This window comes from Piliocolobus tephrosceles, chromosome 8 (assembly GCF_002776525.5).
Source record: "Piliocolobus tephrosceles isolate RC106 chromosome 8, ASM277652v3, whole genome shotgun sequence".
NCBI classification, from domain to species: domain Eukaryota; kingdom Metazoa; phylum Chordata; class Mammalia; order Primates; family Cercopithecidae; genus Piliocolobus; species Piliocolobus tephrosceles.
This window is the reverse complement of record NC_045441.1, coordinates 79023643-79047877: the sequence shown is the minus strand read 5'-3', so window position 1 is coordinate 79047877 and position 24235 is coordinate 79023643. Positions and strand designations below refer to the sequence as shown.

Genomic DNA, 24235 nt, shown 5'->3' with positions numbered 1-24235 from the left:
AGGATAGAAGCACAGGGAGGTAAGTATGTTTTATTTCAAAAAGATGAAGGAGTTTCAATCGGGTAACTTCTGTTTTCTCCGCAAAGTAAAGATTTTATATCATTTATCTTGAATGGTGTATATGTAAAATTTAACACTCTCTTCTAGCATATTTGTGAATTCTATTTGCTAGGCACATAGCTGTTTAGTTTTGTGGGTTATGGATTGTATTTTGGTGTGATGCTGCATGCTGTAGCATTATAGATCTCTTCAGATTTTTGATAGTTTATGAAAGACTTGAAATCTTTCTATAGGGAGAAAAATTACAGAGATTGCAACTGAAGGTGATTTTTTTTCTTTTGACACATTTTGAAAAATGGATGCATCATATTCCATCATATAGATGTATTATAATCATTTGCACATTGAGTTTTTTAAACAATACTGTAATTAATATACTTATACATGTATGTTTCTCCCTTGATATTTCCTAGACATGGAGTCATGGAGTTAAGGAGTTTAAACATTTTTAAATCTCATAATACATATTGCCAAATTGCCTTTCAGAAAGCTATCCAGTTCATTTAGTCAAACCCAAAAAGACAGAATATAATTGAGAGATAAATATGCTAATTTTAAACTAGGAGACTTCACAGTATCTAGAATTTGTTTTAAACTGACACTTTCTAAATTCAGACCATAGATGGCACTAAAGGATTAAGGATGGTATCCATGTTTGTAATTCTTTGTTGGAAGGGATCGTGAATGGACATCCCAGCCACCGTCTTTCATAGCAGATAAACTATAAACAGTTCTAGAAAAACAGTCCTTTCTGTCTTTAACATATATAAATCATCTTGGTCACCCATTCTAAACTTATACTTTTAGTTTTAATGGACTGTTGTACTCATAATTCTGTAACAATATAAGCTTATTGGAATTTATCTTGTCCTCTATGCCAGTGGTCCCCAACTTTTTTGGCACCAGGGACCAGTTTAATGGAAGACAATTTTTCTACAAACCAGGGAGTGGGATGCAGGGTTGGGCGGGGCGGGGGGGCGGGGGGTAATTTCAGAATGATTCAAGCTCATTACATTTATTGTGCATTTTATTTCTGTTATTATTATGTTGTAACATATAATGAAATTATTATACAACTCATAATGTAGAATCAGTAGGAGCCCCGAGCTTGCTTTCCTGCAACTACACGGTCCCATCTGTGAGTGATGAGAGACAGTGATAGGTCATCAGGCATTAGATTCTCATAAGGCGTGTGCAACCTAGATCTCTCGCATGCGCAGTTCACAATAGGGTTCCTGCTCCTATGAGAAGCTAATGCTGCCACTGATCTGACAGGAGGCAGAGCTCAGGTGGTAATGCCAGTGATGGGGAGCAGCCGCAAATACACATCAAGCTTTACTCACTGGCCTGCTGCTCACCTCCCGCTGTGCAGCCCAGTTCCTAACACACTGGTCCGTGGCCCAGGGTTTGGGAACCCCTGTTCTAGGCTGTGGAGTATACTTCACCATGTCATTTGCAATTTCCTTACAATACTAGTTGTCTTACACTAAACCTTGCCACCTTTCATTCTTCTGCTTCTAAAACTTTCTCTTTTTAAAGAAGGAAACATATAGGTCATAAGTCAGAAAGGCAAAGAACTCTCATGATCTGATTATAATAAACTTAGCACTGTAAAACTCTGGATATGAATTTATGCGACATACTTAACTTGCTAAGTTGTACAGTGACTTTCTAGCTTTGTGGTGTGAAAATTGCATTTTAAACAAACTATATATATATCAGGCTGATGTGTCCTGGTAGTGATGGTTTTGACTGTCACCACTGTCCACTGTTCGTACCATCAGTCCTTAGGAGTTGCTCTGGTGACTTCTTACCCAACATTTCTAGATTTCAATAGTCCAATGACTGAGAAGCAAACAGGCTGGCAGGGAGTCAGCTTTTCTTGGAAGACCAAATGGCCCCTGCTGGTGTAGATGTAACTTAGATTAAGAACTACCTGTCTTAAGTTAGCTTTCCCTCTGTAACCTCCTTCAGAGATGACAGTAGAACATGTGTTCAGTTATTAACTATTTATGGCTGAGAGACAGGAAAGGGAGGGAAGAAATGGGAGCATTCATGTTTGTGCCTTTTCAAAGATAGATTTAAAATGCTAATGTTTACAGCTTGCCACTTAAAACAAAAATGCATTAGATGCAGAGGACATGAGAATTGAATCTACTTGTTAAAACTGGTTTACTGGCCGGGCGCAATGGCTCAAACCTGTAATCCCAGCACTTAGGGAGGCCGAGGTGGGTGGATCACGAGGTCATGAGATCGAGATCATCCTGGCTAACACGATGAAATCCCGTCTTTACTAAAAGCACAAAAAATTAGCCGGGTGTGGTGGCGGGCGCCTGTAGTCCCAGCTACTCGGGAGACTGAGGCAGGAGAATGGTGTGAACCCGGGAGGCGGAGATTGAAGAAACACGAGATCACGCCACAGCAAGAGAAACACAGAGACACAAAAAAAAAAAAAAAAAAAAAAAAAAAAAAAGAAACCAAAAAACAAAACAAAACAAAAAACGGTTTACTTTAGTTAAAACAAGTAGCCATTGCTTCAGAAACCTTTCAGAGCCACAACACACACACATACACGTGCACACACACACCCCTCCTTGATCTAGGCCTTTTTGTTTCTGTATAAATAAAGGTCTCACCTCTGTGGAACAGCATGGTATTAGAGATAGGAAGTGAAATTATAGGTACCCCATTCTAGAAATGTAAAGAATACCACCTCATCTTTCTCTCTCTGCAGATAAAAGAAGTTTGCAGTCTACCTTACTGCAATGGAAACATTGCCTGATAATACATAAGTATGTATGTAGATGTTTCTACATATAAATAAATATATATATATATGAATATACATTAAATAAGTAAGAGAGACATTCTCATTTTGATTCTAGCTTATTAATTCTGAAAAAAATGGAATTGTTTTCCTAGCATTCTTATGCAAAGTGGAAGCCACCTGAACACTGAACAAATGAAATAACTGATGTTCTGCAACGTTTAACTCCAGAGAGCTTGGAAGCTTTAGCTGGGAACTTTATATGTAAACACACAGCTTCATGAAGCCTCCAGTGTGATTCCACAAAGCAGCCCTTGCTGAAGTTGTCTGGGAGAGAGCACAGAGTGATACAGACATTTACTCATTAGTTGATGACATTGGAGGGGATTCCTAATGTCTCTCAACATCAGTTTCTTCATCTACAAAGTAGGGATAATGCATCATAGCATTATTCTGAAAGCTAAGGTAGAATATATTTTAGGCATCTGGCAGAGTTTGACATATATTGCACATCAAATTGCAACAATAAATTAATTAAGTGAATCCTTGAAAAACCTCTGCCTCAGGTTAGTCTTTTGCTTTCCAGTTCAATGTGTTTCAATTCAATTCAATTTCAATTCAATCCAATCACATAGACTTTTAGCCATAAGAAGCAAGACCCGCCAAATACTTCATATCTTTCACCAACCTTTCTGATTAACCTGGCAGTTGCCATGGTAACAATAGCCCAGTCCTCTCTTTGTTATGGAGGCTCCTTTATTCTAGGATTCACTCTTTTTCCTGCTGGACTGCAGGTGAAATAGCCACAGCATTAAAGCCAAATCGTTATACATTTTCATGAAAATGTAAATTCTGGATTTTAGTGATAGAATTTTGTTTTAAATCTCTGCAGTCGGTCTCTGAATCTTGATATCCTTCCGTCTTGGCCACAGTTCCTCTCAGGTGGTCAGACCACACAGTTCGGATTCCTGTATTTGGAGAGCCGTGGGCCATGATCAGAGTCACTACCCAACACAAAAATCACCTATTTACACTTCCATATTTTCACCTTTCAGGGATTCAGTTTAAGGGAAAGGAGAAAGGAAATTAAAGGCAGGAAAATATGGAATACAACAAGGAGAAATGAAATCAGAACAAAAAAAGGAAAATCAGGAAGAAAGGGCCAAGAAAAATTGAAAGAAAGAAAATGAGAGTAAACGAAAGGGAAGAGATTAGTGGTCTACATACTTGAGTAATTACAGAACAATTTTGCACAAATGGAATTTCAATTAAGATGTGTGATTTAGAATGTTAAGTTCTCCTTAAGCAGTTTTTTTGTGCTTTATTATTGTAAAAAAATCTATGAAGCAGTACAAATATCTGTAAAGCAAAAAAGAAAAAAAAATTAAGCCCTGCACCCACTATTCCTTTCTTCTTCTCAGAGATTGCTACTAAGTATTTTCTTTATATACACAAATACATAGAATTAGTATTGATTCATATGATTATATCACATGTGAATCATACCAAAAAATGGACTGTGACATATTGTTTTTCAACTAATAAGATATGCAGAACTTTTCTCCGTGTTATTATATTTAGATTTACTCATTCTTTTTAATGCTACAATGTCCTGTTAGTTTTACTAGTATTTAACTCACCCCCTGCTGATAGGTACTTAGATTTCTTGTTCCTTTTCTTTAAACAGATCATTTGAAAACAAGAAAACCTGAAAACACTACTGGAAAAAGTTTGGACATTTTATTGACATTGTATGTATTTGGCAACTATTACACTGTGTGTAATTACTTGATAGTGTCTACAGTAAGTGGTGCTGCATAAAAATGATAAGAGTACAAGTGAGATGCCATGCTGAGTTCTCAAATGAGGAAACAAATTTTCTTTTATGTCTACTTATTAGTTCAGTTTTTTAAGCAAAGGCAACAGCTTGGTGAAAAGATTTGGACTTTATAATATCTGTCTTCCAAGAAGATATAGATATTTATGGTAAATTAATAAAAGCATGGGCCATAAAACTGAAAGGAATCCTAGAGTTTATTTGGTCCTTCTCTCTCACATTACAGATTAGACAACTGGGACTGGGCACAGATAGTGTTTGGTTTTACCTCAACACTACTGCATCAACACTACATACACAGTACTAGTTTGCTAATATCATTTCTATTTGTGTAACCTAGTTATTGAATAGTATCTCATTTATTTTAAATTGTTTGATCTTCCCCATCTAATAGGGGAAAGTAGATGTGTGTCCAGGGCTCCAGCAGGGTTTTGTAGTCAGCATTACAGGATCATGAAAGAATCTTGGGCACTTCTGGGGAGGCTGCACAGTAGATATGACATCAGCACGATTAGCCTTGAAGAGCAAACAAGAATATTCCAGATGGACAAGGAGGCAAATGAGAGCTTTCCATGTGTGGTCCTGATATAATCTATTGGGACACTTTTGAAAGCAGAAGGTTTGAAATAGATGTATTTTAAGTGTATGTGTTGGAACAGTGGGGATTTTCCTTGATGGCATGAGAAACTAGGCCAAGGTCAGAAGTTGTTAGACACAAATGAAATCAACAAATGTATGTATCTATTAGCATCTAATTATGACTGCCTGGCAGGTCAGCCTCTAAGACCATGGGCTTGTTTGAAAGTAAGAATCAGGATTTGCAGTTGGTAGATTTCTTAATGTGCAAAATCATATAGTTAAAAATTAAATTTTATTGAAATATTTCAGTAAATATATGTTAATTAACTTAATAAAATTTCACTAAAATAGAATTGTCTAAGAAAATGGTTTTAGGTGGTCATTGTAGACACGAGAATCTTCCTGATCTGGAACCAGAATATATAGGGTCACCCACCCTTCTTAACAGATATTTATGGACATACAACAATAAAATTCATATTCAACTTTTCTCTTTAAAGTTTATTTCCAGGTTCACCTTTTGCTTCTTTAACTGCTGTTTCTTAACCTTTCCTGGCATCTCCATAATGGTGATGGCATCTCCTGAAATTGGTGTTTCCAAGGGCATTTCCCCGTTTATTTGCTTTCTATCTCATCTTCTGACATCCACTTCCACCTGTTCCTCATTCCATACAAAATTCAATTTTAATCAGATCTTCATTGTTTCTCCAACCACTCACATGCTTCAGAAGGTGTTGTCTTCCCTACCATATCCAGGGAAGTAAATTCTGAGTATTGTTTTAATCAAGGTAATCCCACTCCTCTTGCCAATAATTCCTTTAGGGAAGGGCATGTAACATGTATGGCCAAGGAAACACTACTGGAATTCTAGTAGAGGCTTCTGGGAAAGTTTTCCTCACACCCAAGGAAGTAGCACACAAAGTGGCTTTTTCCATTTTCTGGATGGTGCGGCATGTTTATATCACTTCTGGAATTGCTACATCCATCCTGTAACCATGAGAGAAGAGTAGAAGATGAAAAAGAACTTGGATTCTTGATGACATTGTTGAGTCATTAAATTAACCAATCCTGGGAATTTACCTGACCTTTGAACTTCTGTCATTTGAGACAATAAATTATTCATTAAGTCCTTTTAATCTGAGTTTTTTGTTATTCTCTGTCAAAGGCATTGTGATATGTGGTTCAAATTTATTTGTTAAACCCAGACCTCTCCCTGAATGTCCCTCTTGGATATACAACTGTCTATCGGACATTTCTATGTGTAATCCTAAACTAATCCTAACCTTACCTAGTTCTGAACCCATCACTTCCCCACTTTTAAACCTGTTGTTTCACAAGCACTTCCCATCTTGTGTAATGGCATCATCAAGCTCTCAAGACAGAAACACAAGTGTTCTTTATGACTCTTACCTGTATTTGATGTCCCATATCCAATAACTGGGTCCCTACAAGTTTTATCTCTAAGACTTCCACCCTATAGTCCATCCAACGCTACATCCTCATCTTGATGATAGTAATATCTTCCCTAATTATTTATCTAGTCTCAGCTTCATCCTACAAAATCCATTTCCAAGTTTATGTAGGGTGATCTATCCGAAGCAGAAATCTGATGTGATTGCTCACCTGCTCTGATGTCTCATTACTTAGAGAATAAATCCAAGTTTCTTAACTGAACACTCAGGTTCATGCATGATCTGACCTTTGTCCATGTACTCTTATTCATTCATTTTTATCCTCAAATATTTCTTGATTGCTGAGATATGATAATCATTGGGAATATAGGCAGATGTTGTTCCCTGCCTTCCCTGACTTTGGGAGCTTATAGTCTAGTGAGGAAGACAGACACTAAGCAAATGATCGCCCTCGTGATGAGTGTAATGGGGAAGTACAGTATACTAGCTTCTTCTCTCATCAGTACTTGCCTTGACCATTCCCTGTCTTATTCTCTCATTATTACTGCACTGCTTACAGTTCTTCACATAGACCAGGCTGTTTCTTGCCTCTATGCCTTTGCCCAAGCAATTATCTCTGCCCGAAATGCTTTCCTCACATTTCTTCACTTGGCTAACTCCTTCTAGTCCTTTGAGATTTAGCTCAGCTTCTTCCAGGAAGCCTTCTTTGAATACCCTAGACTCAATTTGATGCCCTCATCTAAGCTTCCATAGTATGCTTTTTGTTCTTCTTTCTTAATGGTGTACCATGTTGCATTTAGTATGTACTAGTATTATTATTAAATTTATTGTATCTCCTTCTTTGACAAGACTGCAAGCTCTTAGAATATAAAGACTGAGTTACATTTATTTATTCTCTATCTTATGGCCCGTGAAATATAGTTAACAAGAGTTTATTAAACATAACAGAAATTTCTAATGAGATTTCAATTTCTCAAGGACTGGGCATGTTTTATAATTTTACTAAGTATACCCTCCTGGATCATTCATGTTTTTTGTTTTGCATGACTATACTTGTCATACTCATTCCTCATATATTACAAATCTTACTCAATGTTAGCTCCTGGAACGCCCTTTCCTCTAAAGTTGGTGTGTTCCTTTCACCCACCAAAACCTAATATGCTGTAAGAATGCTTATTGGATGCTGCCAAAAAGAATTAATCACTCTTTCTTCTGTGGTGTCTCTGCATTTTTACATACTTCTACTATTGCATTTAGAACACAGTATTATAATTAGCTCTTTACATGCTTGGTTCACAGTATAATTATAGTAGCATGGTAAGGGTTTCAATACAGGTGTAATGAGAGAATTGCAGAGGACCTGACCTGCTTGGAGAATGTCACTTTTGGGAAAATCAAAGCAGGGTGGAGGTTGCCTCTTCATGTTTTGATGGGGAAACCGAGGGCCTGAAAGTCTGAGTCAGTTTCCTCCTCTGTAAAGTGTCTAGTTATCTGTGAACTGTGAATCAGAAAATATGAATTATTTTACACATAATGAGAATCAAATTTTATATAATCCCACTCTGTGACTCTCTGGTTTCTGAAGGACAAAACATTTTGGTAGAGTCTCAGTGAACTGCAAGGAAAAATAGCTCCCAAAGTTAAATTTAAGTGCCTCTAGGGGACAAATTCAAAGAAACTTGGTTATTGAAAATACAGTAATGTATTTGCCTCCTATAGATGGTGTCTTTATTAAATACAAAGAGGGCAGACAATTCAGCTTAGTACAATTAAAAAAACTGTGCATTGTCTGTGTTCTAAAGTGTGTGTGCTGTGATGAATGCGATGAGGCTCATTGATTGATCTCCAAAGACTCAGAGGCTCAGAGAGCTTCTGTCAGAAACCTAAGGTGGGATTCTGCTGGGGATTTTCACAAGTGTGAAAACATTCTTCCAGTTTATGCTCTATTGATGGCAAGCAATTGAGCTGTTATCTTCCCTAGGAGCATATACAAATGAGAAAATTCTTGGCCAAGAATCAACAAACAAGTAAATAAACTCTGCTGGGAGCTCAATAATACTTGAAACTAATGAAGTTCCCAAGGTAAGGCTGACAAGACACATTTGTGTTTGTTCCATTCCAGGGTGCCATGCCCAAAGAAATCATTGGTGCATTGGAATAGACCTTGGATATGGAGCCAGAGATGTAGTTCAAAAATCAGCTCTGCCATTCATTCGTTTGGTGACTTTAGGAAAGTCGTTCAACTCCCAGAGTTTTGGTTTCTCCATCTGTAAAGTGGGTATACTGGTTCTAGCTCACAGGGTTCTTGTGAAGATCAAAATAAGTCATGGATGTGAAAGTTGAATAAACTTCAAGCTTAATATGGTAATCACAATAAACAGTGTATCTAGGAGATGAGAAGGAAGGAAAGTAACACTGTTAAATCCAAATGCTGTGTCTGATTTCTGTGTCCATGAGGAAGATAGTTTTGCTTTCCTATTTCTTTGTGAAACTAAAACATCCATATTAATGTATATTTGAACATGAACTTTAGAGGACTATGTAAGAATGATATAGGAATATACATGGTTATATATAGCAAGGGAGAAGCAGAAAATAACTTTTAAAAAATAAATTTCAAGTAAAATGTAGGGAAATAGCCACCTATATGCTAAGTAATGTGTTATCACTCAATTTTTATTATTTTAAGAACACTTTTTCATGTACATGCTCTAGTGGAACTGAAGGATATGGACCTTGATGTCTGAGACTATATTGCAGTTTAACTGAAATTGTCTTATTAACATGGAAGGACACGTCAGAAAACCAAGGAAAACTATATTTTAGTAGTAGGTATTTTAATTTTTTGTATAAAAATCTATCAGTAGACTATACTCTTTAAAAATGATAAGCATCAGGAATTTGATTCTATTCCAAGTTAGAAGTGGTAATATAAAGTTAAAAACTAACACTAGCTACGATTCTGTTTAGTAATGAGGAAAGAACTTTAGGCTGGCTTTTAAAGATTAATTTGTTAATTAGGTGAACATCTGGGTTTTGGTTCATCACTTCCCTTGGAAACCTTGATTAATTTATGAAACTTTCTTCCTCATTTACTAAAAAACCAGTGAGTCATCCGGTGTTACACACCAATGACAGCAAAAGTTAATTGGATTCTAGATCCTTTCACATTTCTGCTTTCAGCAATTCCTTGCCGCTTTGAGTGGAACCATGCGCTAAGGGAGTCCGTGTATTTTTGTGTGTGTGAGAGAGAGAGAGAAATGAGAGGAATTACAAGTAATTGAAAAGTGAGTTTGAAAAAATAAGAATATATATTTGTATTTTCCTTGGTTTGTGGCGAGAAACTCTGGAGGTATACACAAAATAGCCAAACCAAACCCCAAAACTAACAAACACAATTACCTCAGTGCACGGTGTTTTTTTTTTTTTCTTAAATAGAGTTTTGATTTGTGAATCATGTGAATGTATTATTATCTTTTCAGAAAGGGCTGTTGAAGATTGTCTGTGGATTAAAGTGTTTCAGAATTGGGTTTAGGAAGGGGAAGACAGAGATATAGCTGCAGTTCATTGTAGTTAGTGTCTGGCCTCCAAATAAGAGATGCATCAGCAAAGAGAACACCCCCAAGGAAGGGGGGGGAGTGGGCACAAGACTGAAAAAGAAAGGGAGAGACAGATTGAGCTGCGGTGGATGGCTGACTTACTTTCTTCTGGCCCTGCAATAGGATTGCAACCTTTTTTTTGGCTCTGCTACTTAGAAAATGCATTCAGCTTAGGAACCCCTCTTTAGATATATACCTGTATATGGCACATGATCTTGGTCGTGTGAAACAATACTCACAGATGAAGGGGACCTCATCACATTGGTTCTTAATCTCTTACTGCTTTTGCTTTGCATCTCGTTGTTCCTTCATCCGGTTTTCCTTATCAACTTTACTTTTTGGGCATATTTTATCTTGTGATTTTATGCATTTATATGAGCTACCATGAATCTTTTCTGGAATTGGAAGGAGCATGAATGAATATGTACATAACTAATCTGGGGGAAATGCTAACAGAGGAGTAAGAATACAAGTGATTTTAATTGTTTTATGGTGAGTCTTCTGCATTTCCAAGTATACATATATTTTTACAAGGGGCATGAATTTCTTTTCTAATCAGATATAGTTTTTTTTTTTTTTTTTTTTTTTACTAAATGTAGAAAATAGTTGTGGTAGAACTGATGGACTTTTCCAACAGAACAATATGTAAGGGTAGTAGAGAGAGAGGACCAGAAAGGAGTCGTGGGACTAAAGTCTTAATTTTCTTTTCATCATGTGCTTCTATGAAAATGCAGGAGGCGCAATGTACCCACAGTGGCTTGCTTAAAACTTTATAAAACAAATTCTATTTTTAAGACTTCCTTTCTTCTATTTAAAATAATAGGCCATTAGAGAGCAAGATGTTTATTTTTATAATTCCCTATGATCTAGACTTGATTGCACATTGGGAAGTAAGGATTAAAAAAAGCAATGTTTACAATTCGATTTTTGTGTAATATTTTTACTCTATAAGACAAAGAATTAAGACCACATAAAAGCAAAAACAGAGTAATTTATTTGAATGCATCTTTCCTTGAAAAAAATAAAAATAAGACTTTAATAGTCATTTCCTTAAGTGTTTACAAATCTTCTCAAAAATACTACTGGTGATTGAAAAAAAAGAGAAAGCATAGTTTTGTTTTTGTGACAACCATCCTTATTACTTTGTTGTACAAATAACAAGATAGAAATTTAGAAGTAAAATTGAAACATAAATTTAGGATTCCTAACACTAATAAAAATTTAATAAAACGAAGTCTGCTGAAAAATCTAACAATGTAAAGTTTCCACATTCGTAGGTGAGACAGGATAGTCTCATTGTTGATGACAGTGGAAGTATAGAGTGGAACTAATTGAGCTTTGCAGAGATATTTCGTACCAAATGAAAGAGGAAACCCCTGTCATTTTCATTCTCCTCATGCGATGAGAAAGACTGCCCGCTGAGGAATGCTTCCCCAACATGTTTTTCTGTTGCACAAGACATTGTGTATATGCTGAAAAACCTGCAGTTCAATTTGCATAAATGCCTCTATTCTGCATGTAAAGGAGTAATGAGTAAGATGTGTTGGTCTTGGTTTCTTCACTGATTCCAGATTAATATACTTTTCCACTGTTTTTCCTTAAAATATTTCTTCAGAATTTCACTCTAATGTGCTGTTTAGCCCATGAGAGTTCACCTAGTGAAGACATATACAAAATATGTAAACAGTTCTATAGATTTTTCAGGTCTGCAGGTAAAAGAACCTTAAATTCTTTTATTCCTTTCCAGGGCTACAAATTAGATCAATATTTTGAGCTAGCTCAAGAAACTTACATTTATCAACAAATAAATATAAGAGTAAGCAATTATTAAATTTTGTAGGTAATTTACTTTTGAAACTAAAGGTTTACTTAACTTGAATGTCCTGTTTTCAATATACTAACATCAGTCTTGGGTTCAACATAAACCCTACCAAGAGCATTTAATGAGGTCAATAGACAATATTGAAATACATCCAGTCATAAGTTCAATAAATAAATAATTGGGCTGAGTACTAGAATATGAACACAAACCAGTTTACCAGTTTGTTAAACAGCAGTCCAATTAGGTAATAGACACATGAAGTAAAGAAAATAATACTGTTAGGACAGTCTAAGAGCCAAAGAATAAAATTGTTTGGCTGTCTTTCCTGCTCAGAAGTGACTGCCAAATAAAAGAAAGCAGTGAAGTTAAGATTCTTTCCCCAGAGCTGGCACATTCACATTGGGAATAAGAGATGGAAGAGTTTCACCAACCACCTATAATAATGCATTACTCATGAAGTTGATCTTTGAATTTAATTGGACCTAGAGGAGAATAAAACCATAGGTAATCAGGAAAGAAAAATGCTCTCTGCATCTATAGGTGGCATTTATGCTACTGAGAATTATTTATTTTACTAAGAATCACTCATCTTTAGTTAAAATAATTAAACAGCAGCCCACTAAACTATGAAGTCTTTAAAAAATTGAGTCTTATTTAATGTCTTGCTCTAGCACATAGTAAATGTCCTGGAAATGTTTGTGAATTGATTATAAGTAAAATAAGTACAAACTAGTTTCTGATAAGGAAAAACGAAGCATTTCGTTTATTTATTAAAAAAATTAGAGTAAGTAACATAAATCTGAATTCGAATAAAATAACACTTTAAAAAATATTGGCTCCCCATTTAGATAAAGTTAGAAGACAGAGGAGGAAAATTTTAAGAAGGATATTATGGATAAGGGAGATAGTTATGGAAAAAGAGAAGAAAAGAGAAGGGTAGACTCAGAAAAGGAGGGATTCAAAGGATGAAGAGGTAAAGGAGGAGAGAGCCACTGGAAGACAAAGACGTACGCAGATAAACAAACACGAAAAAAGATTGAAAAGACAAGAAGAAGGTGAGACGAGAGAGTCTGTGGGAGGTGGAGATGTCACTCAGATTGGGCTGGTAGCATGAACTGGGGTCTTGAGGGTGACTGCCTTTTGGAGGAGCATGTCCTAATAGCAGTTTTGAATACCTTTTGAATAGCAGTTTTGAATGCCTGAAAAAGAACATTTCTGCTTTGTTTTCAATTCTCAAATCTTATTTATGAAATAAACTTTTATGTTCTTAAGAAAGTCAAAAGATTTTGCTAGTGTCTAAAAGTCATCTAGTTTCAAAGGGTGTTCTTTTTTTGAGAATCAGTTTTTTGACATGGAAAACAACCCAATCACTTTATTTTGTGTTCTGAAATTGTAGCTGCCATATTCACAATTTTGACTTCAAATTTATTTCGTTCTTGAGAACCTTAAAAGATAAACCCCAAGTTGTCATTTGGTTTGTCTACATTCTAATGTGAAAAATTGATAGTTAGAAGAAAGGATATATAGAAAAACAAATGAATTTAAATAGGATACAAATTTTAATTAAATTAAATCTTAGAAAGGAGACATAATCTCAAAATTATTTCAATGCCTTATATTTAACAGCAAACAAACTTCCCCTAGTTTTCTATTATAGCTGGTAAAGAGAATTAGGTATCATTTTAGAGTGTTTTTATTCTTAAAATATCATGTAATAATATCCTACTCTTGTGTTCTACTAGATTGATAATGCAACGCTTTACAACATTTTTTTTCAAACTAGAAATTTCTAGCTCCATCAGAGTCTGTTCCTTATTCATGTGACTCTAGGTAAATTTTCTCTGATGAGGTTCTCTGAAGTATGTTGTCACTTATTTAGACCTTAAATGATGCACAGTTCCCCCAGGACTAGGTTTCCTCCCCATAAGATAATTTCCCATGGATTTGTTCACTCCTAGCTGTTATTTTTGGTATTTACCCAGAAGTGTGCATGAAATACTTTGCTGGAACTGTTTCTTTTGCCAGAGGGGAAGTTTCTGTATGTGGTTATTGATGTTCTTTTCAAAGTCAATAAATGACAAAGAAATGATGGAAGATGATCTGTGGCAGTTATGCCTGCAGGCCGCTACAGCCCACAAAAAAGAGAAGTTCGTCTTATTATTTCAAAAGATTGTAGGCTTTATTTCTCCATGGCAGGGAGGAAAGGGAGACTTCTTAGTGACAACCTTGAGCTTAACTGGATAAATAGGCTCCTAGCTTTGTCCTCAGCACAGGTTTTGTCCTCTATGGGTGAGAGGCCAGTCCTCAAGGGGGTTCCACTCACTTGGGAATAGGCTACTTCGAATAGGAGGATGGGCATTGGTGCTCACTGTGCTGTGGATCCTCTGTAAGCTTTTATTTTACTGGTCCTATTTTTAGTGACAAATCATCATGGCTCTAAAACTACCATAGCCACTGGAAAATCATTAAGTAATCATTAAAATGGCTACAGAATTGGCATGAACATTTCTTTCATACCCAGATGTGGATTCCTTGGGGAAATATTGTGAGAAAGAAATGTACACAAGAGAAAGTTGATTCTAGAGTTTTGTATCTAGTCCACTGGCCCAAGTGCATGACCCTAGAAGATATTTGTGTGCTTGCCTGTTTTGTTTCTCAAAATTATGTTCAGGTGGGGAAGTGTGCTCAAATGTACAGAAGCTGTAATTTCTTGTTTTGGTATTTTTCTTCTGTGCCTTTTAATCAATTCTGGGGAAAGCAAAAGCTAAATGCTTAGCCTCTCCATAGCACCATCAAATGCAGATTCATACTTACTCTGGCTGGTCTTGCTGCTGGGCAGGGATGTGCTGAATAACTTCATATATTGTACTGTGCAAATCTTGTCCCGATACACCATCAGAGACTGGAACAGATCTGCTTGGGATCTAGAAAATGTGGCACATTATAAATAGAATATCTCAATACTAGTAAATAGTTTTTCCACTATGCTGCATAGTTGAAAACAACTGGCAGTAGTGATGATTAGAGAATTAGAACTATTTATCTTCCCTAGAAGGCTGACATCCTCCTTGCTACACTTTACTGCACTTACCCTACAGCAGTTTGTTTGTGCAGCAGCATAGCTATAAGGTCAGAAGAAGGATAGCTTGACAAAGCTATGGCTTTTTTCTTCATTTAAGAAGAAAGGTGGCAGTGCTGGAAAGGAAATATTATAGAAAGAAAAAAATAGCAAAAGAGAAGATGTCAGGACATCTTTTTTTTTTTTTTTTTGAGACGGAGTCTTGCTGTGTCTCCTGGGCTGGAGTGCAGTGGCCGGATCTCAGCTCACTGCAAGCTCCGCCTCCCGGGTTCACGCCATTCTCCTGCCTCAGCCTCCGGAGTAGCTGGGACTACAGGCGCCCACCACCTCGCCCGGCTAGGTTTTTGTATTTTTAGTAGAGACGGGGTTTCACCGTGTTAGCCAGGATGGTCTCGATCTCCTGACCTCATGATCCGCCCGTCTCGGCCTCCCAAAGTGCTGGGATTACAGGCTTGAGCCACCGCGCCCGGCCCTAGGACATCTTAGATAGCACATATTATTATCTTTTCTATACCTCAGTTACCCTTTTGACACTATTTGCCAATTATGTGCACAAGGGTGGCTTAAAAGCAAGAACAATATACAGCCCAAATCCCTCATCCTATTGCAAATAAGTAAACACAGTACCAAGGAATGTGGAACACTCAAAGGAAAATATTTTGGTTTAAATGTAGTAATGGACTGTAAAAACTAAATGCTTGGGTGAATGTGGAAAGAATAGTGTATTTATGGCTGGTAAAAACCAACAGATATTTTTATTGAAAGTGGTATTTGTGTTTTATTAATTCCCATTCCTTATATTTCATAACTTCCTTCTTCCTGTAAACACTCCCTCCCAATTATTTAGCCAAAGTCTAATTTTCCTCCCCATCCCAAATGCTTCCTATTTTAATCCTACTTCTGTCCACTTTCAGTCTTTCATATTTATACAGCTCCACCTCGAGGGCTCTTTGGTCTTGATAACTCTGAAGAGTTCACTATCTCATGTTAATTTGACCTGCTAGGTTTTAGCAGAACATCTTAGCTTTTTGTTTTTCTAGAAACCACTAATTTCCATTCCACTTGCTATAGCTCTCACATGAAGCCTTAGTATATGTGATTTGTCCTGTCATTTTTGTGTCAAGGAAAGTTTGGTTTACAACCTATCCTTGAGATCAGCTCTTGATATTTTTTGTATGAAGGTATTCAGGGGCTATGGTAAAAGCAATCTATTGATGATCACCAACTTACTCACCTAACCTAATATTAGAACTGTTAAATAATAAACTTGCTCACTTAATGCAGTTGTTTTCTGTCTAACTCCTGAAAGAGGTGCTAAATGGACAGTGAAATGTACAATGGGTAGAGACAGAAGTAATCCATTTGTGTACATACCACACAATATGCCAAGAGATTATTTTGATTATCTTTTTTTGAGTCAGGGTCTTGCTATGTTACTCAGGTTGGTCTTGAACTCCTGGGTTCAACTGATCCTCCTATCTCAGCTTCCTGAACAGCCGGGACTACAGGTGCACACCGTGGCACCTAGCTTATTTTGATTTTAAAAAACTCAAGAAGTTAATAATTTATTTCGCTTCTCAACTTCAGTTTTGAGATCTTGGTTCTATTATCACTTTCCTTTTCCTCTAAAGGCCATTACATTTGGCTGCTAATCTTCCCACACAGCTGCCATTCTGGCTTCTCATGCACAGTCTCCTCCTCATGTCCCCATCCTCATCCTCATCCTTTGGTTGTTGGTCTTGATTTCTCACTTCTTCCCCAAAGCACCTGTGATGGCCAATTAAGAACCTCAGCAGATTCCTCAGGAGCTTTCAGCTTTGAAGATGGGCATGGCTTCAAATCAAGTTATTCTGTTTCCGACAGAAATAAGCCGGGCTTCCACTATGTAATTAAAGCCCCTATTTCTCTGCCTCAAGTTCTTCAGGGCTGTAATATTTTGAGCCAATTGAGGTTCTCCCAGTAAAACTCCAAAATGGAGTAGTGATTAATCACATGGTAAGATTTAAAATTTCTTATATAAATCTCACTCCTTTCCAGTGAATTCCTAGGAATAAAAAGTGTGTATTATTTTACATAAAAAAAACTGAAACTCCTTATTCAAAAATTCAATTATAAACTTTAGCTGTTCAGTTTCCTGCTCTCCAATTCGAAGCCACACCTCAGAGTGGTGCTTTCTGCCATCGTGAGAAGCTGTTTGAAATAACTGATCCATCAAATATTTGTTTTTGTCTTTCGGTTGTGGAAGTGAAGGTGAGCCAATCCTGCCTGAGATTGAATAGGGTATTGCAAAGCCTTTGCAGGGCAGTTCTTCCCTTCATCTGTGACTGTTACTGACTCACCCTTAGGGAGGATGAAATCCAATCAGTCCCTCTCCATTACTCACATGACATTTCTCAAATAAAGTCTGTGGTCAGGAGGCTTACTGGATGAACCTTATACATTGACAGAATCCTCTGAACAAGAGAAGTCACCATTCCCTACTGGCAAATAGTCCTTTTAACAAATGGAAATGAGAATGACTGGAAGCAAGTAATCTGTTTTTATGGTGCCCTTCCTTAAATGGACTCTCATAGCAGAATAAGGAAGCAGAGGAAAACTTGGTTCTATACAAATCTGTAAAAGTGTTAATAGTCTGATTTGCTCAGAGAAACATTCTGCATGTCTTAAGCAAAACTGATTGCTTTAAAAAACTTTTTTTTTTTTTTTTTTTCCCGGACTGAAATGACTTCAACTATAAGAAAGCTCCCTTGCCATCATGCACCTTTAGGGCAATAATAAAGATGTATACTTGCATACTTTGGGCCTATATGGTAACTTCCTTTTGAAGCATGAGTTATGTGTGATCAATTGTCTTTCAAAGTTGTCAAAAGATATGAGGGGGCAATAAAGGGAAAACTGAGGAACAGAGAGAGTTCAGTAAAGTGATGGGTTGCACTCACCCAAGTGATGCAGAATGACTTAAATCAGGGTCTCCTGATCCTCTGTTTATTCAGTATTTATTTATTTGAGACAGGGTCTCACTCTGTTGCCCAGGCTGGAGTGCGGTAGTGTTATCACAGCTCACTGTAGCCTTGAACTCCTGGGCTCAGTGATCCTCCTGCTTTGGTCTCCCGAGAAGCTGGGACCAGAGGCATGCACAACCATGCTTGGCTAATTTTAAAATATTTGTTGGGATGGGGTCTCTGCCCAGGCTGATGTCAAACTCCTGGGCTCAAGCGATTCTTCCATCTCGGCCTCCCAAAGCCCTAGCATTGCAGATGTGAGCCACCGTGCCCAGCCTATTTATTCAGTTCTCCTGACTTTCAACCTAGTTAGTTCTCTCTTCACTGAGATTACCAGGTAAAGACTATTTATGAATTAGCATAACTTCCTTATTTGTGTTAGCTTTACTTATAAAGGTGAAGTAAGATGCTTTAGCTCCCCAAATCTGGCAATGCCATTCATCATGGAGTAAGTCAACACTGCTTAATGCAGTAATGGGTAACGCAGCCATTTGATCACACTGCCCAGTGCTTAAACAAATGCTGCTTACACCTCTGGTGAAGCAGAATTCTACTTCTTGGTTAATCAGCCACTAGGAAAACCAACCCTGGAAACACCAGAAGTATCTGGAAAAGCAACAAATTCATATATTCCGAAGTCATCCAGAGCATCTTCATGGCCTGAAATGTAAAACAAATACTACTTACAAACCAAATGCCTTGATTTGCTGTTGTTTTTTTAAAACTTTGTAAAACTTATCTTTATTGTCTGCTTTAAACGGTATAGGTACAAAATGAATTTAACATTTCCTAATCCCTACAGTCGTATTGCCATTAAGCAGTGTTGGAAATCACTCTTTCTGAAGCTGAGAATCGAAACTGAATTGGAACAATTATTCTTAAGGCCAGATGTGAGAATAGCCTATTGTATCTTTAAATACACACAGGTGGGCAAGCTTGGCCTTTGTAACTCTCAGTTACCAGAGACTCATGGTCACCAGGGCTTTAGCCTGAAGGTCACAGCAGCTCTTGATCCACCCATGGTATCTACTGCACCCTGTTAGATCTAACAGAGACCATCAGAACTAAACAGAGCAAATAACTAACTGAAGCTTCCCATACATAAAAGGTAAAATACATTACAATATCAATCCACATAAACTATCGTCTACAGAATGATGGGGGTAGAGGTGGTTAGGAGGAACGAGATAGCCTCTGGGGCCCTTGCCAGCTCTGACATTCTGTAATTTATAAGTCAGGAAGGGCTAGAAAAGAGGAAGAAGGCCCACATTTATTACACATCCAGGCAGCATATCAGGCACTCCACCTCATTTTATTTAATTCTCATAGCAACCTTAAGGGGGAAGTTTTTAATCTCTATTATTTAGAAGAGGAAGTTGTGGTCAAGAAAAATAATTTTCCTAAGGTGACATGAGGGGAAAGTGGCACATATAAAACTGCAACTTGGCTCCCTGTGACTCTGTGGCCTGAGCAAAAACTCCATTGTTAACTTATAATAACTCAGTACAGTCAATATTGATGGTAATGAGGGTTACAATGGGGACAAAGAAGCAACCCTGGCCCCTGCCAAACCTTTTCCTCTTCTCTTTGGGATGGAGCTACCAGCATGAAACCTACCTTAGGAATGAACAGAGTGATAGAACGCTTTGGCATTTTCAAAATAAGGATAATAGAATCAATGAATTAGAACTAATTTCACTGATCCTACTGACTGTGGGCAAGTGACTTAATCCCTTTGATGAGTAGTTCCCTTGACTGTAAAATGGAGTTAAGAGTGCCTTCCAGGCTGATAATACAGACTTGTGTGACTTATATAAAACCAAAACAGAAGACAGCACTTTGTAAAGTGAAGGCACTAACTCAAAGGTAAGAGACTGTTATGTTAATTTTAGCTCATATTAATTATATTACATCAATAATATATAATATTAACACAACTAATTAACATACATTAAAACTGATAATAGCCCTTTTCAGCCTGGCCATTACCTGAAAATGTTTGAGCTTTCCTGTATTCTGTTTCTGGCCTGAAAAGACAAAAGAGATATTTTTGTCAGGGATAATAATTGAGGAAAAAGCATCTAAGGAAAGAACTATTTTCATAGAAACAGATGCATTACCTGCCTTCTAGTTTCTGTTTTATAACTAAAATCAAGAGAGAAGAAAAATGGTAAGGTTATTTTTAGTACACATATACAGCTTCAATTTTTTTTTTTTTTGTAATTTTAACCTACCTTTGTAGGGTTGATATTTTTTCCATAGGAAGAGAAGACACATGGATATAATCAAAAATAGTGATATTCCAGTTATACTTGCTAAAGGTGACAATGATTTTCCTTTTTGTGCAAGCTTCCCCAGTCCTAAAAAAAGGATAAATATATTTTTAGCAATAAATTGCTACAGTATATAACTTGACTTTTTAAATGCCTTATTTTAAATGAGACACTATTGAAAAAAACCATATAAACATGTATATTAAGAGACACACACAGAGAGAGAGATCAAATGGAAGGAATGCACTTATTTTACAACACACACTAAACTCCTTAGGGATACCTGTGATTGGAAATGTGGTGCACTGCCCAAGTTAAAACTGATTGTGTTGTATTAGATGTAGCAAATATCTCATGTCGTACTTCTCAATTATGTTTGCCACCTTAACTTAGATCTGTTTCATCTCATCATCTCTACATCCCTAAATGCTAAGTTGTTCTCTCATTTTCCTTCCATTTTGCTTTTTTAGCATAATTCAAGTATGTGAATTTTCTAGGGAGATGGCATGTGAATAAAGGTGCGAGAGGGGAGGTGTTCATTTCAAACACACTTCAGTAATTTTTGGCCAATAAAGAAATGTCTCTTACCATAAATGATGAAAAAAATTAAAAAGAAAAAAAGAAACATCAATTCTTAAAATAGGATGTATGTGTGGTTTTTAAAAAATATTTAAAGTCCCACCTTTTGACTAGAATTCACTTTGTTTCATAAGTCATTCCCTTTATTAATATCACTATATAAAATATGGTGCTAATAGCATCTGCTGGGTGCTTACAATATGTCAGGCTCTGTTCTAAGGGTGGATGATACATATTAACTCACTGAATCTTTACAACAATCCTATAAAGGAGAGATTATTTTATCATCCCTTCCAATAGATGAGGAAGCTGAGTCTTGCCCAAAGTCAATTGGGTTATAAGTGGTAGAGTCCAGAAGTTACCTCAGACTCTTAACACTAAATGATGCCTCCCTTTAATATAATTTAAACACAACTTATTAACTGTGGCTATGTTAACACCAGCTTCAGGCTATAATATGTTTAGTTAATCTATCTATATATATATAATCTATATAATAAGAAGTAGTTTTAACCTCCAACAAATGAAAGTAACAGATGTCTTCCATATTAGCATGTGAATCAGATATGGGTGTGGAAATAAATCATGGCAGTTGCCTGTCTCTGTCTAGATTAATATGGGAGTGAAAGTCATGTGATGCCATTTCTGTTCAGCAGTGGAGAACAGCCTGGAAAATCTGGGTGTGGTGAAGACCATGGTGGCTACACAGCTCTGCAATAAATATCCAGCCTGCACTGTGTCATCTTTCACCATAAAATCTCTGCTGAGATCTCCAACAGCCAAAATAAGGGGGAAAGCCTTAATCTTTTCTTTCTCTCAGTATAAACCTACATTAATTTTCTTGGCTTTTCCACCTAGAATACTTTCATTTCTTAATTTTACAGGAATCTTTTAATAATGTAGTGTAGATCATATGTGCAAAAATCTAGTAAACACATCATGGAAATCGGTTATCTCTTCTAATTTCCCCATACAACACCATTCCCATATTCCCCTTAAGTCCTAAAGAGTTTGACAAGGTTGTTTTTCATTATCAAAAATCTTCACAATTTCTGATGGGGAGTTTATAAATTTCTGACATGCATTCAGAGAATTGCATTCTTAAAATGTTCTTCTATGGGATTATAATAGCTGTGTCCTACTTATTGCCTTTAAACAGATTTTAAATTAAACTCTTTCAAACCTTAGCAGAAGAAATAAATGAAAGGCAGCTTCAAATGAACTAGAATAACAATTTATTGATCCTAGATAGAGACTAGGACATCATGAAGCTTATTAGGTTACTTTTGCCTCATATTAAGTTGTAGAATAATTTATATTCTCCCACTGTTAGGTTGACCTTTAGATTGGAACCACTTTGCACTTGGGTAGTCTCTTTGTGAGATCTTAGTTTTTTCTCAGATATTATTCTCTTGTGGGATTGATCTCTCTAAAGAGCTGTATAACTTTGGGTGAGCCCCTTGACTCTCAGGGTTTTGATTTTCACATTAGTATAATGAGGAGGCAAGAGTGACTGGCATTTAAGTTCTCTTCTTGCTCTGATACTCTATGACTTGGAGGAGCCAGAGAAGTTTACATAAAGTTATGTAAATAGGACCCTATATCCGTGGCATGCTAGTAACAAAGTCTTCAAAAAATTGCCCATATATACGTTATTTTAACACAACATATAAACACACACAATACACTTTTCACTTTAATTTCCATTATTTTCCCCTCATTTCCTGAAGTGTAGGCAATGTAATTATAGAGCAACATTTTTCTGAGTTTTAAAACATAGTAATTTCATTATCATTAAGTCCAAAATGTTTTTTAATTTTCACTGCAATTTCTTATTTGACCTATGGGTTATTTAGAAGTCTGTTGCTTAATTTTCTTAAGTTTTATTGAGAATTTTCTAGTGTTGTTTCTATTATCAATTTTTAGCTTAATTTCATTCTTGTTAGAGGGCAATCTTTTGAAGTTTGTTGATTCTTTTAAATGACTATACAAATAGTCATATGAAGAGGGTGTATTCTGCAGTTGTTGCATGTAGTATTTATATTATTTCAACTAGGTGAGGCAGGTTTTCTCTATTCCTACTGAGTGTTTGTCTGTTTCATTAGTTACTGAAATAAATATGTTAAAATCTCCCACTTTGTGATTTTTTTGGTCCATTTTTGCTATTTATTAGGTATACTTCCTAATGCTTCTTGTCTTAAAGAATTTATCTAATTCATCTAATTTTTATATACTTTATCTTATACCAGTACAATAAGTCCTCACTTAACATCAGCTGATTCTTGGAAACTGTGACTGAGCAAAACAACATATAATGAAACCAATTTTACCATTGGCTAATTGATATAAACAAGAGCTAAGTCTCTACAACATATTTCTGGTCAGAAAAATATCAGAGGTCTACATAAAGATCCCAAACATTTCTAATATCAAACACTGAAATAAATGTGAGCTACACATACATTTAATAAAGATTAATAAAAACAAGTAAGATCATTATGTACTCCATTTTTGGTGAATCCGTGAATGATGGCAGTGGTAGTGGTAATGGGTTAAATCAAGGAATAAATGTTTACAAAGTGAAAATTGTAAAAAGCACCTCCTAGCATCATGCAGTTCAAAAACTAACATCACAAATCTGGTAGTCTTGTGGAGTACTTTCATATCACATCTTTTATTGTCATGCATTTATATAATTATCCTAGACTTTATAAATTTTTATTTGACAATCATTCATATTCATTCATGCATTCTCCAACCTGCTTATTCTAGTTCAGGCTTGCAGGTGGCTAGAAGCCTATCCCGGAAACCCAGGGCACAAGGCTGGAACCAGCCCCAGACAGGGTACCATCCCATTTCAGGGTACACTCACACACATACCCACACTAACTCAGACAGTGACCATGTAGGTATGACAGTTCATTGAATGTGCACATCTTTGGGATGTGGGAGGAAGCTGGAATACCTGGAGAAAACCCGTGTAGGTATGGGAAGAATGTGCAAACTGCACACACACAGTGGCCCCAGTGGGAATTGATAGTTTTTCTCATCAATATTATAAGGAAATGATGTTGAAATGAAATAACATTATTAGAAGACCTGCTATATAGCTACGCTGGCTTTCTTTTTTGTATGATTTATCTGTTCATTTACTTAATTTCAACCTTTCAGTATCTTCATACATAAGGTGTGTATCCAGTTTGACATGTTTTTTAGTTAGAATAGC

At 36.4% G+C, this 24235-nt stretch overlaps 1 protein-coding gene across 5 annotated transcripts in view; it reads right to left on the bottom strand.

The window, feature by feature from the left end:
- Positions 1-11225: 11225 nt before the first annotated feature.
- HEPACAM2 (HEPACAM family member 2) overlaps positions 11226-24235 on the bottom strand; it is a 43889-nt gene continuing 30879 nt past the window's right edge. For 2 of the 5 annotated variants that reach the window (XM_023226588.2, XM_023226587.2), the window contains 6 exons: positions 20392-20517; positions 20278-20302; positions 20147-20184; positions 18744-18817; positions 14891-15000; positions 11945-13275 (listed from right to left, as the gene is read on the bottom strand). In XM_023226588.2, the coding sequence (XP_023082356.2) occupies positions 13035-13275; positions 14891-15000; positions 18744-18817; positions 20147-20184; positions 20278-20302; positions 20392-20517 (614 nt within the window). In that variant the 3' untranslated portion in view covers positions 11945-13034. Of the gene's footprint in view, positions 11910-11944; positions 13276-14886; positions 15001-18743; positions 18818-20146; positions 20185-20277; positions 20303-20391; positions 20518-24235 lie in introns of those variants that run through there. The other 3 variants (XM_023226590.3, XM_023226592.2, XM_023226591.2) reach the window with 3 other exon arrangements.